At 44.2% G+C, this 15446-nt stretch overlaps 1 protein-coding gene across 2 annotated transcripts in view; it reads left to right on the top strand.

The window, feature by feature from the left end:
- CREB3L2 (cAMP responsive element binding protein 3 like 2) overlaps positions 1-15446 on the top strand; it is an 85555-nt gene that overhangs the window by 36847 nt on the left and 33262 nt on the right. For both annotated transcript variants that reach the window (XM_040594478.1, XM_040594477.1), the window contains exon 2: positions 8935-9151. In XM_040594478.1, coding sequence (XP_040450412.1) covers positions 8935-9151 — 217 coding nt within the window. The remainder of the gene's footprint in view (positions 1-8934; positions 9152-15446) is intronic.

Genomic DNA, 15446 nt, shown 5'->3' with positions numbered 1-15446 from the left:
GCAGGTTACAGCCTCTGTTTTAAGTAACTGTCCCTGAATTGTGTGGTGCTAGTCATTCTTGGGGAGAGGGTTTTGTCTCCATGTAGGCCAACTGGACGATCCCTGTGACTTCTGACTTCTTTCCCTGGTTATCCTTTCCTCCTTCCTTTTACATCCATAAAGTCATCTAGGAGTTGGACATTATTCTTATGGGTCCCTTCCAACCTGAGATTTTCTGTGATCTCTAAAATGGGTGCAAAACTAGTAGATTCTGTTTAAAATGGATACCTCTGTGTGTGTATATATACACACACATCTAAAATATATATCATTAAAATAGCAGTGCCCTTTGACAAGGGATGCTCTTACCTAACGACTGAGATTAATTTTCTTTGCTTTCATCCCTTCCCATTTCCATAGTGAGGCAAGATGATAGATGAAACCAATTGCAGTGCGCCCAAGTGTTGTACAACACTGCTATAATGTTAAGATCTCTCTGCATGCATTGAAGAAGAGACTGGAGTAACTGTTTTCTTTCAGTAGTGGCCGTAAGTTAAACCAGCTGTGCAACAACAAAATGTGTTATCCCTGCTGCTGAGCTCTTGGGCAACAAATAAGACCATAAATGCCAGCTGGTGAATTGTCGGATTTGTGCATGAAGGTTTCAGCTTGTCTGAAAACTTTCTTTCCCTGCTTGCTTTTTTTTTTTTTTTTTTGCTAAGACACCAGTTAGATGTAAAATTTGTGGTAAATACCAGTTCCTTCCAAAGAGCCTGTAGGTGTACCTGGGGCATAACCCAGAAAATTAATATTCTCTCACAACATCTATGACTGGCATTGCATGCCTGGAGCATAGCTGGGGCAAAAAATCCAAACAACTGCATCTGTTCCTTTTTTTGCTAGATAGTTTTTAATAGCATAACTGGTCTCTTTAAGTCTCTTGTCTGGGTGCCAGAAATCATCAGAGACACCAATGACTAAGTTTTGGAAGCTGAGCTACCCCCTCTGTCTAGGGTGACTCATGCTAGGTGGAGGTGGCAGGGAGAGCCTTGCCCCTAGGCTTGGTGGTTTGGAGGCTTGTGAAAGGCAGACCTGTCAGTCAGGCTTGTCTTGCAGCCTCTACAATCACTGGTGATAAAGAGTTGTGACCCTGCGGCTCGCCAGGTGAAGAGAAGGGCATGGGCAGAAGTGATGGAGAGTTTGTTTTCTGTGGTTCTGCCACTCAAGCTGGCAGCCTAAGAGCTGATTTATGAAACAAACGAAGTGCATACCAGTAAGCTAGTTGTAAGAGGGGAAAAAAAATAAAGGGGGAAAAAAGTAGCTGAGACAAAAGAATGAATGCATCTGACCTGCGAGCATAATCCAGACCCTCGCTTGCAACAGAATTAATAATGTATTTTGAGGTCTCAGCCAGGACCCCGATGGGGGGAGCCTTGTTGAAGGGCTTCCAGCTCACTGACTCACTGCTCTGGTGCTCTGTCCCCCGTGACTCACTCCTCTCTGACTCTGAATCTTTTTGGAGAGAGAGTGAAAAATAGCAAAATATGCACCAAGCCTATTGAAAAATTAGACTAGATCCAAGAACTATGCACTGGGGAAAGGGCAGGGAAATGTGAGGATTTTCCTATTTTATATAACTCCCAAGAGGCTTGGGCTTAATGAGCAATAGCATCCTTTTCTCTGCTGGCAGACAGTGGGCTTAAGAGACACTGAACTTCAGGGTTGTTTCTCATCCTTGCTTCAACTGCACAAAGGCTGCTTTTTTTTTTTTTTTTTCCTTTTTTCTTTCAACCCATATTTAGTCCTAGTTATTACAGAGTTTAATTTTGGTTTTAATTCTCTCTTTAAATCCAAAATAATTTTTTGGGGGGCGTGGGGGGATGCTAAGGAAAGTGGAAGAATGTTTTAGAACAAGGAAAGACAAAGGAATAAAACATGGTTCTTGAAAAATCTCCCCAATTAGTTAAAAATGAATGCACTTCTTTGTTGGTTGTGGGTCGGAAATACTTGAGTGTTTACAATGGAAGTGTGCGCATGCATGTGTGTATTATGGGGTGGATTGTAAGATTTGCTCAGCATGAACTTCAGCATTTCCAGCTGTGTAACCTGAGCAAGTTGGGAAGATGTGCAGATTTAATTACCATGTAAATCTGTTAGCTCTGAATTTCCTGGCATTTGTTTTGCTGATGACACAACCTGAATGTTATTCACTTAGTGGATTCTTTTAATCTGTCCAATTTTTTTTTCTTGTAATGCTTAAAATGACTAATTGCTGGTGTGATACTTCAAGTGATTGTATCTGCTGTTATGGTGGATCTCTTTGCTGTTTTCATTTCACGTTACTCTTCATATCCTCCTGCAAATGAGGTAATGTCAATGTAGTTAATGACTAGACAGTAAAGAATTTTACAGTAGAGTAAAATAATTGAGTGACTGTTTTTCTGCATCTTGGTTTCGATTTTTACACTGTAGAAGTTAAAAACCTAGAAATCTGAGGTTCCCACTCTTTGCCCTTGGCAGGTACGCAATCCAGGGTAGCGTAAATGTCTCTGCTGTGTTAATCAGAATGTTTTGTGTGTGACTTGAGGGACTATTTACAGTCCTCAGTCTCTCTGTTCTCTGCTGCGGCTGCATCAAAGACTTTTCTTGCCATCAGAAAGATTTTCCAGCTATTTGGGTCCTTCATCAGGCTGAGAGGGAGGATCTCTGTGTCTTGCTTAAGAGTAAGAAGCTAGATGTGCCCGCAGTCACATGCTCAGTACTGTGGTCTGTCCAAGGGGTCTCAGCAAATTACATTTCAGCTGTTTCAGTGTGGTTGCATAAATTTTTTCAAATACCCACTGCCAAGTATAGTTGGTCATGTGTTGTGTGTCTGTGTCTGGCCCTCCCCCAGCCCCCCCAGTTAGTGCATACCAAAGGTAAGTACCCTGGTATATCAAGCTGTATAGGGTGCAGTGGCTTGCTCTGCCGTTCTTTCTCTCTGTGGGAATGTTGATGAATGATTTTGGGGGGTTGGTTTTATCTGTCTTTCACCCCCCATGTTTGGAATCAGCCATATGGGAAAATACTGTATTGCTGCAGGGTGTCCTTTGTTTCTCATCCTTCTAAGAGCAATGCAGCAGAAGCTTGGATCTGTGCCTTGTGACAGCGGTGTGTCAATGCACCCTGTGCCAGCAGAGGAGCTATTCTGTTCCCTGTAGAGCACGTGTGGGTGAATTGCAGAGGTGAGGCTACAGGGGCTCCCTTGGTAGCTCTTCTCAAAGCTGACAAAGATTGGTACCACACAATGGAAGCCATAGCTTAGTTTGGAGAAGAATGAGTGGTGGCCAGCTTCTCTGCTGCAAACATAAAGGATTTCCAGAAAGGGAAGAAGTTGGGAGGAGTGATGTATCTGAAAATCTACAGAATTTGTGTTTGAATCTCTGAAAATTAACCGATGCCCAAGTGCCAGTAACTACTGGGAACAGTTGTCTTAGTTGTTGGAAGTGCTGCGCAGTGACACCTCCAGTCTATCATCGTTGAAGTTGCACCATGACCACCACCACCAGGGAAGAAAAAACCTGCCTTGAGGAAGCTTTTTAACCTGTGCCTTGGGGTTGGGTGTGCAGAAAGCAGTAGACTGCTGCATTGTCGTCACAGGTAGGCTTGTGTGTGCAGTCCTCCACGAGCAGCGTCTCTAGGCATGGTTCTTCATTAGCTAAAAAGGGCAGGTCTGTGCTCCAAGCCCCTATGGGTTGGTGCCGCACTTGCAAACCCAGACAGAGGCAATGGTGACCTGCACGATGCCTTTTACAGCTCTTGCCTTGCAGTAAAGTCCAGAGCTCGACCCATGAAGGCTGACCAGCATGTATGTGCCATCTTTAACAACTGGCGCCTTGCCTGGATCTTCCAGAGCTTGAAGCCTTTCGGTAGCAGCTGTGACTCCTACTCAGACCTCCTTAGCTGCCAGATGTCTGTGAAATGTGTGCTTGGTTCCTTGCAGAGGAGATGGTATCTCCGTTCAGCCATGCTTCTTGATCTGTTTGCTGTTATTAACTAGAAATGCTGCTATCTTTTGTGATACGTTGTGGTTTATCTCCTACGCACTTTTGTTTATGCAAACCACAAAAGAGCTGCTGAAGAAATTATTCACTTTTCTCCCTCTTATCTTAATGTGAGAGGAAATTGGTGGAGAGGTGAGGAAGGAGCAAATTCATATCTGTGGTGCATGTTTACTTCCCCATGGGTGGGGGCTGGTTTGTGGTTTCCCCTTTCTTCTCTTTCCTCATCCTCTCCAGAAGTGCTGCGTCGTACATTACATGGACTCTGATTCCATAAATACAAAATTAAGGGTGCCGTCCTTTCTCACACCCTCCATTATTGCTGCTGAAGCCTTGCATAAGATAAATATCAGGGAGTTTTGTACCTACGGATAAATGGTGGGCTTCATTTTTATCCCATGAGTGCCTGTTGGGTAGAAGGGATGCCTCACACCTGGGCAGTTCCACTTATGGGGAGTGGATGGATACCTTCAGGATGGGGAGACATCAGGGTGAGCCAGGCAGAAGCCATTAACCCCCAGAAGGGGAATATCTTGAACTCGTGGGTGGTTCTCACCCCGGCACATTGCGTGTAGGCTGGCTTGCCCAGGGCTGCTTGGAGAGCAGGGCTTGTTCTGCAGCGTGCTGTAGCTAGCTCTCGTCTGGGGTGACTCTTCTGGAAAGGGTGGATTGTGCTGCTGCAGTCGGTGTGTGGGACTTGAAGCTGGTGCATTGTGTTTTCCAGGCTCAGCAAAGCCCATCACTTGTTCAGTAATTTCAGTATAGTTATGAAGTGTCATTGGGAGCTCTTGACTTCCTCATAATTCCTTTTTAGTGCGTTCTTAGAAAGTCAATTTTCTGAACACAACTGTTTCATTTTAGCTGTGATAATGTCACAACTTTAGGCAACTGGGACTAGTGCTGCTCTTGTCTGGCTTCAGGTCATGTGGTGGGGAAGTTAGCGTTGCCACGCACCTAGCAAAACCCAAGTCTCTGTTTTGCTTCAGAGATGTTCATTTAATCAGAGAAGAAAGAAAAAAAAAACCACCAACCCCTCGTCCCTTAAGCAGAACTGGAGAAAAGGGCTTTTGTCTGGCAGGAACGGGCAGATGCTGTGGAGGGCTGAAGCCTGCGCCCCAGCTGGTCTGCAGCCAAATACTACTTTCAACGAGCTATCCAAAATGCGCCGCACGCCTGGATATAAGAGCTCTTCTCTGCTTACTGCGGGGTGATGTCTGTAGGTGTTTTGTATTCCCCATAAGTACCTGGGTTATAGGTGGGAACAAATGTCCAACCAAATTGGTGGTGAAACTCTATGGGGCTGCAACTTACTTTCTCTCTGCAAGCAGGAGCACTTCTGGGTTTTTTGTCTTTTCAAGGTTCTGGGGGAAGGGGAGGTGGAAGGTAAGGTTACATGTGTCCTAAATCCATGACTTTTTACAGAGGTTAAAATCCCAGGTATGTAGGGAGAGTAGTTTAATAACTCATGCAGACTCCTTGTACTAACACATGTCTGCAATTAGTGCTGCGGCTGCCAGTGGGGTGTGAGGATAGCAGGAAGCTGGCAATGGAGCTGTCTACAGAGGTACTAAAAACAAAAAAGGAAAAGAAGAGGAAAAAAGGCACATTTTCAATGCAAGTGCTCTTTTATCTTTTTTCTTTTTAAAGGTGAACTTGCGGGGTGATAGGTGCCAAGCTGAAAGCCACAGACAAAGGATTTCTTTCTTTTGCAAGCAAATATATATACAGGTTCTAAGGGCAAAAGTCTCAGTTTCCTCCCTAAATTGCCCTTTCCTGTTCCTTGAGGGTTATTCTGCGGCTTTCCAGCTCTGGAAGTGGCTGATGACAGCTAAGGTACACATGGAAGCAGACAGGAGAGCATGGAGAGGAGGAGGAGGGTTGGGAATGGGAGAGTGTGCTCTGAAAAGGCAGAGGGAGCAGCTTAGCTGTAGGTGGAAGTGCGGAGGAGCTGGGGCCGAACTGCTTCTGGATGGTTTCTGCTGTAGCTGTTGCTCATACGATTTTTCCTTTTTAATTGTCTAGACAAATGGAGCCACTTTCAATCAGGCAATTGGTTTCTTAACAAAAAAAAATAATCAAAGGAAGCTAACTTTAAGCATTCACTGTAGTAGAGATGTGTATAACGTATGAAAAATTCCTGTAAATCAAGTGGTGGTGTTTTTTCTAATCACTGAGCAAGAAGTCGGAATTCCTAAAAGTCTGTTCCATGAATTCAGTAGCAATGCAGTCTGACCTTGGCAATTGTTTGAGGCTTCTCTGTTGACCAGTATTCAAAGTTACATCACAGAGCATTAAAAATAAGATTAAAAATTGTAATGAAACTAGAGAGTTATTTTAAAAACTGATTGACCATTTATTTGCTCTCAGACAGTTCCGTGGTAAATACAAATTCTTTTCTTCCTCACAGCTTGCTGCTTTGCAGCTGCATGTGAAAAGGAGAAAGCACAAATGATGAACATGTTGAACATCCTTCCCCACCCCAAGGTCCTCTTTATCTGTGCTTTTTGGGAAGTTGAATGTTTGTTTTTTCTTTGCTTCTCTTGAAACAGTTCTAGGAAAATTCCCCATTCAGAAAGGGGTAAAAAAAATCTCTAATGTACCTAACGTTAATCAAGTGGAAAAAGTAAAATAGTATTTGATATTATTTTTTTCCATATCAAAGCAATAATAGACAGAAAGCTGATAGAAATTTTTATTTGTGCATTTGCCAAAAATAGCTGAGTGGCCCGTGGTCTTTTTGTCTTTCAGTAGAGTCTGTTAGAACATCTAAATAGTGTCAGGCTAAGTCAACACTTAGGTATGGTATTTTCAAGAATGACATCCTCAGATTGGATGACACTGGTGATGAAGTAGCTGTGTGTAGAAACCAGGATACAAATACTGTAGCAACCCTATTTCAGTATCTGCTAGTCATCAGTCAGGATGATGCATGCAAGAATTAGAAAGAGGGAAAAGTTCTAGAGAGCTTTAGGAAAATATAATTGACTCTCGCCATTAGCCCAAACGAAGAGAAGTCTGTAGACTGTGGGGGAAAGGTTGTCCCTAAGAAAGGCACTGCTTTTTTATAGGTTCATCCTTGACTTCTGTTGTGGTTGGGAAGCATTTCTGTCCCTTGTTTACACTTTAATGGCTACCCACCCTGTTTTACTCAGTGTCTTTATTGATGCACTGGAGTGTTCAACTAGTCTTGGGTATCCTTTTTCTTTCTTCTTTGCATAGTGTGGGATTGTAGTTTATACTTTTATCCACGCAGATGTTGGGACACAGCCCTGGATATGAAGTGCTAGTGAGTCCTTGGGAATCAAAATTAAAATAAACAAGGCTTTCTAAGCTGGTGACGACCCTCTTGCTGAGTCATTTGAGGGTTTGTTTAGAAGCGTTATCATTTACAGTAAGTAAATATGAGGCTAGAAGTTTGTTTTACCATTTGTAAAGGCTTTACTTTAGCTAGCTTGCTATTCCAGCATAGCAACTGTGGTCCTCTGTTTATTGCCTTATGTTTAGTAAATATTTTCTTTTCCTCAATGTCAGTCAGAATTGACTGAAGCCTTATTGATTTTGAAAGAAGGTACAGTTAGCATTTATGAGCATCTTGGAAGAGGCGCTCGAACTTTCAGGGGACTCTCACAGAGCCAGCTGTGCTCAGTGTTTTCCAGCATCAGGCTTCAAGGCCACAGGTGCTGCTGGAGCTGTGAAATGTGCATGCATGGGAGTGTGAGCACACCGCTTCTTTCATGGGTTATACAATATTGACTTGTTTGAATCTTTATTTAGCGTACAGGAAGCTGAATCTTGAGTTTCAGTGTTTGTTTCTGCAGGAGAGAGCAAGACGAAGAGCCAAGATCAATACTGCTTGCAAAAACAGAGCAAATCAGGTTTAGGCTTTTGTAGGATTGTGCCCCAATTGAAAGGGACTCCTATATAAGATGGTATATAATGCCTGATTGTTTGGAAAAGCTCATTACAATTTGTTATACAAATATTTTTGTACAAAAATAGAATTCTTTGTGTGAATGAGATTAGCAGGAATGCTTTGTTGCAGTGCAGTTTCTTGGTCTGTCAAAGATGTGACCTTCTGACATTGGAAACAACACCAAGAAGAGATGCAGATTTTTTGGCTATGGATGGGAACGGCATTGGAGTCTCAAGGAAGTAGATCACGAGGTTTGGTTTGTGCTCGTAAAAAACAAACAGTTACCCTGCTACATACAGCCATAACATGTGCTGTCAGTGTAATAGGTAAAGTGGTAATTAGTACTGGCTGTCAGGAGCTCTGGGGTCTAGAAGCTGCATATGGACTCTAGTCCTAGGTGGAATGCAACATCTAAAATAGATGTGTAAATCAGCCAGGAAACATGTTAGTTGTTTGGTTGGGGACATGCATGGACCCATTTCCCTAGAGTGTGCCTGATGATCTGCATAACTAAAATAGTCATACATGCTGCTGGAGTCTGTGTCTGTTTCCTTTTCTTCTCTGCTTCAGAGAAATTTAACTCTGTATATTCTATTCCACACGTAAAGTTTCTGGTGATAAATCTGCAGGATCTCTCACACTGTCTGGGTGAAATGTGCTTTCCCATTTTTGGTGGTGTGCTGTAGTGAGTACCTTTGGTGGTGGTAGGGGAGGCTGCTTCAGGACATGACTACCATGCTTCTGTTTTCTGTTATCATTGCAAGTTAATTACAGGCTCTTCTGTTGTACTGTATGCCTCTGAGAGGACTTTTGTTCTAGCTGTAGCTCTTCAGCTTGAAGTAGTGATTGGAGGAGGAGGTTGTTAGGCAGGGCTGGTAGATCCTGCTGCTGACTGGCACAGATGCCTGGTACAGATACTGGAATTGTTCTGATCAATGCTTTCCTATTGTTGGCATGACAGACAAGGAGATAAACCTTTCCTCCCCCTTTTTATCTCCACAGCACTTCACAGAGTTCCTGGATGAGTTTTCACCCGATGTCCTAGGCCAGCTCTTGAATGATCCTTTCTTGTCTGAGAAGAACGAAATAATGGAGGTGGAATTGTCTCCGGCATCCCCAGCACCCCTTATCCAGGCAGAACACAGCTACTCCCTCTGTGGGGACTCTCGACCTCAGTCTCCCTTGACCCACATCTCAACTGATGACAACTTCAATGAAGGTAGTGTGCACTGGGCCCTTGTTCGTTTGTCATGAAGGTGCTGTAACAAAATGTTCTTGGTGGGGTGATGCTGCACAAAGGGTGCATGTGAATGCTGTTTGTGAATTGATAGAGCTACAATGATTCTATGGCTCTATGACTTGTTTTCTTTTTAGTCTGCAGGCATTGTGAATAAAGAAACATGTCCATAGACAGGGAAACTGTGCTCAGCAGAAGTTAGTGACTTTGCACTGTAAACATTTTGAATTGAAGTGCCCATCAAAAGCAATGGGAGAAGGGCCAGAAGTACACTTGTTTTCAGGTAGCTGAATCTGTGGTTGTTGGAGATAAATGGAGACTGATAAACCAAATGAGTCAAATGAGGACCACCATGAAGTCTGGGTACTGTAGAACATGACATGTAAGGAAAGGGTGAGGTGGGTTTTGTTTGGTCTTCTGGAGAAAAAACAAAGGGGAGATCTTATTGCTGTCTATGGCTATCTGATGAAAGCGTGCAGAGAAGACAAAGCTGGACACAGTGATGGCACAAGAGGTAATGGTTGCAAGTTGCAAGTTTTTAGGAAATAAAAAAAAGGCAAAGAAAAAAATAATGCCCATCAAGAAGTCTTTGGTGATCTTCTAAAGACATAACTGCAATTTTATAGATCCTGTGGTTGTACAAAATGGCAATGCATCAAAAATGATGAAAGCCAGCAGCATTTTTAGCAGTTATCTTTAGTTCAGCAGTTATAAACATCTGGAATGGAAAAAAGGGAAATGCAGGAATGGTGGGAGGAAGAGATCCAACCTGCTTGTTCTGGTGTGAAGATAGCTGCTGGCAGGAAAGGGAGTTCAAGGTAGAAACTAGTGGTTGATGAGGAGCAAGGACATGAATATCTGGTGACTATTAGGAATAATCACCATGGCAGAATTTCACTCCTAATAATTGGTTTATGTCTTCAACATTAGCTTTACAGTGAAAAGCAGTAGAGTGCTAAGATGCATCACAATAAAAGGGAGAGAGATTAGTGCTTTATATCTAAGCATTAACAAGCTAAGCTGTTTATGAAGATCCATCAGGACATAAGTTTTCAAAGGCTGACAGTTTTGCAGTCCAGAATGCTGTCTTAAAACAAGATGCGGTCTGTTAGAGATTTCACAAGGGGACAAGTAGTAAAACCTGTCAGAAGGCTTTTCAGTGTGAGAAAAGATTTTTGGACATGATCTGGAAACATCATCTACAATGAAGCCTTCCCATTTTTATTTCCCGTTTTATGCATATTTAAATTAATACATACAGGAGATACTGACTGTGGCAGGAGAAACAAGCACAAGAAACTTGGGAAACTAAGCTTCTCTGGAAGTTAATAGGGAGAAGCTTCAAACTAGGCTAAAAGTGAGGGGAGTTTTCTTTGGGGAAAAATCTTGAAGAAATTCAATACTGCTGAGACCACTGGGTAATTAATAGACCTCTAGTCAAATGATGTTTTAAAAAGCCAAGAAACATTAACAAATGGGTTTAAAAATAGAAAATGAAGGGAAAGCATTTCATCTTCTGTTCACTCCGCAGAATGTTTCATAAGAGAAGAGTAGGAGGAGTTGTATTTGGTGTTTGGGATTTTGTTAATCTTAACCCTGCAATGATGCTCACAACCTTTCAATATGTATTGTCTGGAAAACAGTGAAGCTCAGAGAAATACTTGAGGAAATTGCAGAATTACAGTTAACATGGCTGTCTGATAGATATTCAAAAGCATCACTGATTTTTCAGTCCTTGAGTCCTTGAGAGCAGGAGAGAGGGGGATTTTGTGGGTGGCAGACTGCAGGGTTTAGCACTGGAGATTGAAAGCATCTGTGGTGTTAGGTGGTGGAGGTACACAGTCCTTCTGGACAACTAGTGAATGCCAGTCCCCTTGGTGGAGTAAGGGGGCAGATACTGGGAGCACCCGTGTGCTTTTGGGGAGCAGGAGGTACAGGCTGTGGAAGGGGACGTCCATGTGCTCCAGCATGATCTCCCCTGCTGGGGAGCTGGCAGTGGTTTTGTGGAGCGGCAGGGGCTGAGAAACGAGGTTGGCTGAGGGGCTTACAGAAAGAATGTGCAAAAATTTTTACATTCTCCAAATAACCACCCCGCTGGGCAGATGGGTGAGCTCTTACAGCTGTCGTGTTTTCATGGTTTTTCCATGGCGAGGCTTCATGAATCTGCATGACCCTGCCCTGGGAGTAGAAACAGGCTAGTGAGGAGGCTCACGTGTGGCACTTGCATGCGTGTGAGCACACGTGCTGTGGACAGACGTGCAGTGACCTGTGTGCCTGCAGTCAGCAGCAGCGTGAGGAGGAGGAGGATGGCACAGGGCAGTTAAGCTGAGTCTGGGTGCCGTTTCGGAGCTTCGCCCTTAATTCTGGAGGATTAAGGGCCTGGTGTTGTGCACAAAGCACATGGCAAACAGGCTTCGTTCTCGCTTCGCAGTGAAGTCAGTTACCTGATGTTTTTCTTTGTGACTCTTTTAGCAGCTGTCCTGGCGATGAGTGCTGGCGGGGTGTCCCCCAGGGTGCCCAGAAATGCCACCCCCTCCTAGGCCAGTGGGTGCTGGGGGCAGGCAAAGGCAGGGGACGTGCGGGGAGGGGGGAACCCCAGGATTTTCTAGGGCCAGGCCTCTTTGCCCGTATGGCTAGGTAATGCATACTTGGAAGGGAACCAATTACGTGCCTTGCTGTTGCTGTCACACCAGCAGCTACTGGTTAGTGTGACCTGGAGCTGCAAACTCCTTTCAGCAGAGGCAACTTTTCAATTGCCGCATGGCAGCATACGATGAGGTGCAGGCTGGCTCCCCCGTGGCACTTCTAACTTGGTGTGTGTTAATTGTGTAATGCTAATTGGCAGCTCAGCCCTTGGGTGCCATTTCCGTGCCAGTGGAGGGAGGCCCCCTGCGACGGTGGGGGACAGGGGTGGATTGTGCCACACGGGTCTGGTGTGCTAAAGGGAAATGTACCAGCCTGCCTGTAAAAAATAGCCTTAAAAACTTAAAAGTTTGTTTCCATGGCAACAGGCCTGTTGGAGATGGCAGGGAGGCGTGAGTGACAGCTGGGGGTGTGCAGTCCATCCTGGGGACAGGGTCCTGCTGTCTGTGTGGCCCAGGGTGACCCAAGCCGCCAGCGGTCCCAGCCCTGCAGCACTGGGGCCAGTGTGCTGCCACCAGGCCGGCCCCATGGCGTGCCACTCCACAACCTGCCTTTCTGCCCTCCTCCTTCAGTCTGTGCCAGCCTGTTGGAGGAGGGAGTTGGGGTTTGGGAGTTGTCTCCGTCTGGTTCAATGGCACCCAACACCTGCAGTGGCTTTCATCTCAGTGTTCACAAGTGCGGAGTCCCAGAGCCCCAGGGTATGGGGAAGCTGAGAAAAAGCCCATCTTGTTATGCACATGATCTTCAAGGCAGGTTTAAGCCATTCAGTGTCTATTTCTGCCTTTCATTTTTTCCCCGCCAAGTCTCCAACAACCTTACTGAAAATCCTGTTCAGTGTTTCCTTTCAGGCATTACAGGGAAGTGAGTGATTGCTCTAACTCCATAAGCACCTTCTTGCCCACTGTTACAGGGGAACAATTAACTTCTGCTGTGAACTGTTCCTGTTGGCCACTACCCAGCCGTTACCACAATTTCTACAATCACTACATTGACCTATTCATGCTTCTGTAAATCTTAGGTAAAGGTGTTTTGGGTTTTTTTTGTTTTGAAAAGCACTGGAAATGTAAAACCTGGCAAACTCATAAGCCTGGGTTTAACTCTTCTGAGAAATCCTTTGACCTCAAGGTGAGGACACATTAAAGTGCCCATAAGATCAGGGTCCCAACACCAGTTTCCCCCAGTTATTTGCTCTTCTGACTTCACTGTATTGAGACTGTATTTCCCCAATTTTGTGCAAAAGAACTTTTCTGAGTGCTCGCAGCTTGGTGCTAGCGTCGGGTCTCTGAAGGTGTCAGTCGCTAAATCTCCAGCTTGTAAAAGCATTGGCAAGAGTAACTGTTCTAAAGCAGATGTGGGCATGATGCCTGGCATTTAGTTGTTTGGTTTTCCCCCCCCCGAGAATCTATTCTTCTATCAAATTTGCATAAACTTTAAAGATACTAGAGAGAGATATATTTATAGGCCTGACCTGCTTGCTTGCAGCTGGCTCACCATGAACTTTTGTTTGCCTGAACTGGTGAATAATGCATCTGGCCTGGGGAGAGCTCCAGGCTGTAATATGAAAAAAGAGGCTGTGTCCTGTGTACTGATGATCTGCACTGGCTGCACTGCTGCCTCTCTTGCAGCAGGTTTCTGCTTTCTAGTTGTGAGCCCTGCGTTTTTTGAGACAACTGCAGAGTAGATGTGGAAAAGCACGGTGAGTAGTTGTGAAGTGGAAAATGCTTCTTTGGAAGGAAACGAAGAAGCTGGGAGAGGAGACTGAGAATGGGTCTGATGTTTAAGCAAGACCTCTTGCTGTGCATCTGGGCCTTTTGGGGCACAGATTCACTTGTGGCAGTTGTGAATGGTTAGGGGGAAAAGCGAAAAAGCTTTATTTTCTGTTATGGTTGGTGCATGTCTGTCTTCAGTTTTCCAGTCTCTGGGGGCTTTTGCAAAGGGAGGGCTGTGAGTCAGCCAGCCAGGAGCAAGGCAGGAACTGAGTTTCAGCAGGGACTATGAAGAGCCTCCTATGTGTCTTGGTATGGGAGTGTAGGGCCCTTCCCTGCTTTCCCATGCTTCGTCTTACCAGTTGTAGGCACCAACTTCAGTGTAGTGGCTGCCCCTTGCTTTGGGTGTGTGAGATCCATGGGTGAGGGCTGAGTACAAGTAATACTGAGGGGCTGGTGTGCAGCAGGAACGCAGAGGCTGCAGCATCTGTGTGGGGCTCTCCATCCTCTGGGATCAGCTGAAGTGGTGGGAGTGGTTCGCGGTGGGTGGGTGTTTGTGTGTGTTTTCTGCTTTGTGAGCCTGGTAGGGCACAGGCAGTGGATGGCCAACTAGTCATTTGTATGGTTTCTTTCCTCAAATTGTGGCCAGGTGGCTGGGTGCATTCCTTTCCCCATGTCCCCGGAGGGCTCTGCTTGTGAGACTGTTCATGGTCCCCACCTGCCCCTCCTGTTCATGCTTTCCTGCTCAGGAATGCTTTGAAGTTCCTTTTGGATTTGAAGCAGCTTGCCTTGGCTAAAGGTTTGACAGAGTGATTGCAGAAATGGTATGTTTCTGTTTTATGCTTAGCTGTGCCAAAACTGGGGCTGGCCCCAACATATAACCTGTATTGTTACTGGGTTTTTTACTGCTGAGGTTATGTTTTCCTGTAATGTGCTTTTAAAACTTAAATTTTGTTTTAAAACTTCAACTCCATCTCTCTACGTGGTTTGAAAAAGAAAAAAAAACAACACAAACCAACAAGCAAGAAACCCAGAACAAAAAACCCCACCAAAATAGTTGTATATGGCTCTAGTGCAAATAGCCCGTCAACGATAAATCTGTTCCTCCTCTCAGGCAGCACTTTGTACATGAAAATACTTGCTTGTGTATGGAGTCCACAAGCAATAATCAGTGCCATGTACTGTCTCTGTGTAGAGGTGTCTGTGGGCTTGAGGCTTAGGGTGGTCTTCATGCATTTTATATGTGTACATATGTATATACACACATAATATGTATCTGTATATATAAGTCATAATATATTATGTATAGTAGGTTACATTATATATCCTAATTTTATTTTTTATATAGGCTATATATATAGAGATATGTTGTTCTGTCTGTTTTTCTCCCAATCAGTGGAATATGAACAATGAAAATGGAAAATCCTCTGCCATGAGTTTAAAGGAAATGGAACTGGACAAAGAAATACACTTGTGTTTTGAAAATATGCTGTCAAAGCCATACTGATAATTTTTGTGAGCACATTCCAATGCAACTTCTTTCCTGTGTGGGTCTTTTATTTTTGTGTGTTTATTTAGGAAATGGGGAGGAAGCCATTTGGTGGTGATAGCCTGTATTTGGGTGATTTTTATGTGGAAGGGTAGCAGTCAGCCCTTGTCAGCATGTGCAGTTTTAAAGGATGAGAAGACTTTTGAACTATACATCCAAGGTCCAAAATCTCAGTAGGTCACTCTGCATCCAGCCTGTAACTTCTACTTGGGCTTTAGTGTGTCTGAAAAACATCAGTTTTTATTTAAAGGTGTGCATTTTGGTGCTTATTTAGGCTTACTGTTAATAATTGACAACTTTATTTGCAGTCAGACCTCTTGTAGCTTCCAGTTCCTCATATGAGATCTCCTTATGGCCTTTGTTCCTACTGGAGTAAAGA

Source organism: Falco naumanni, chromosome 5 (assembly GCF_017639655.2).
Source record: "Falco naumanni isolate bFalNau1 chromosome 5, bFalNau1.pat, whole genome shotgun sequence".
Lineage (NCBI taxonomy): Eukaryota > Metazoa > Chordata > Aves > Falconiformes > Falconidae > Falco > Falco naumanni.
Note: the sequence above shows the minus strand (reverse complement) of the source record. Positions and strands in the feature narration are given on the sequence as shown.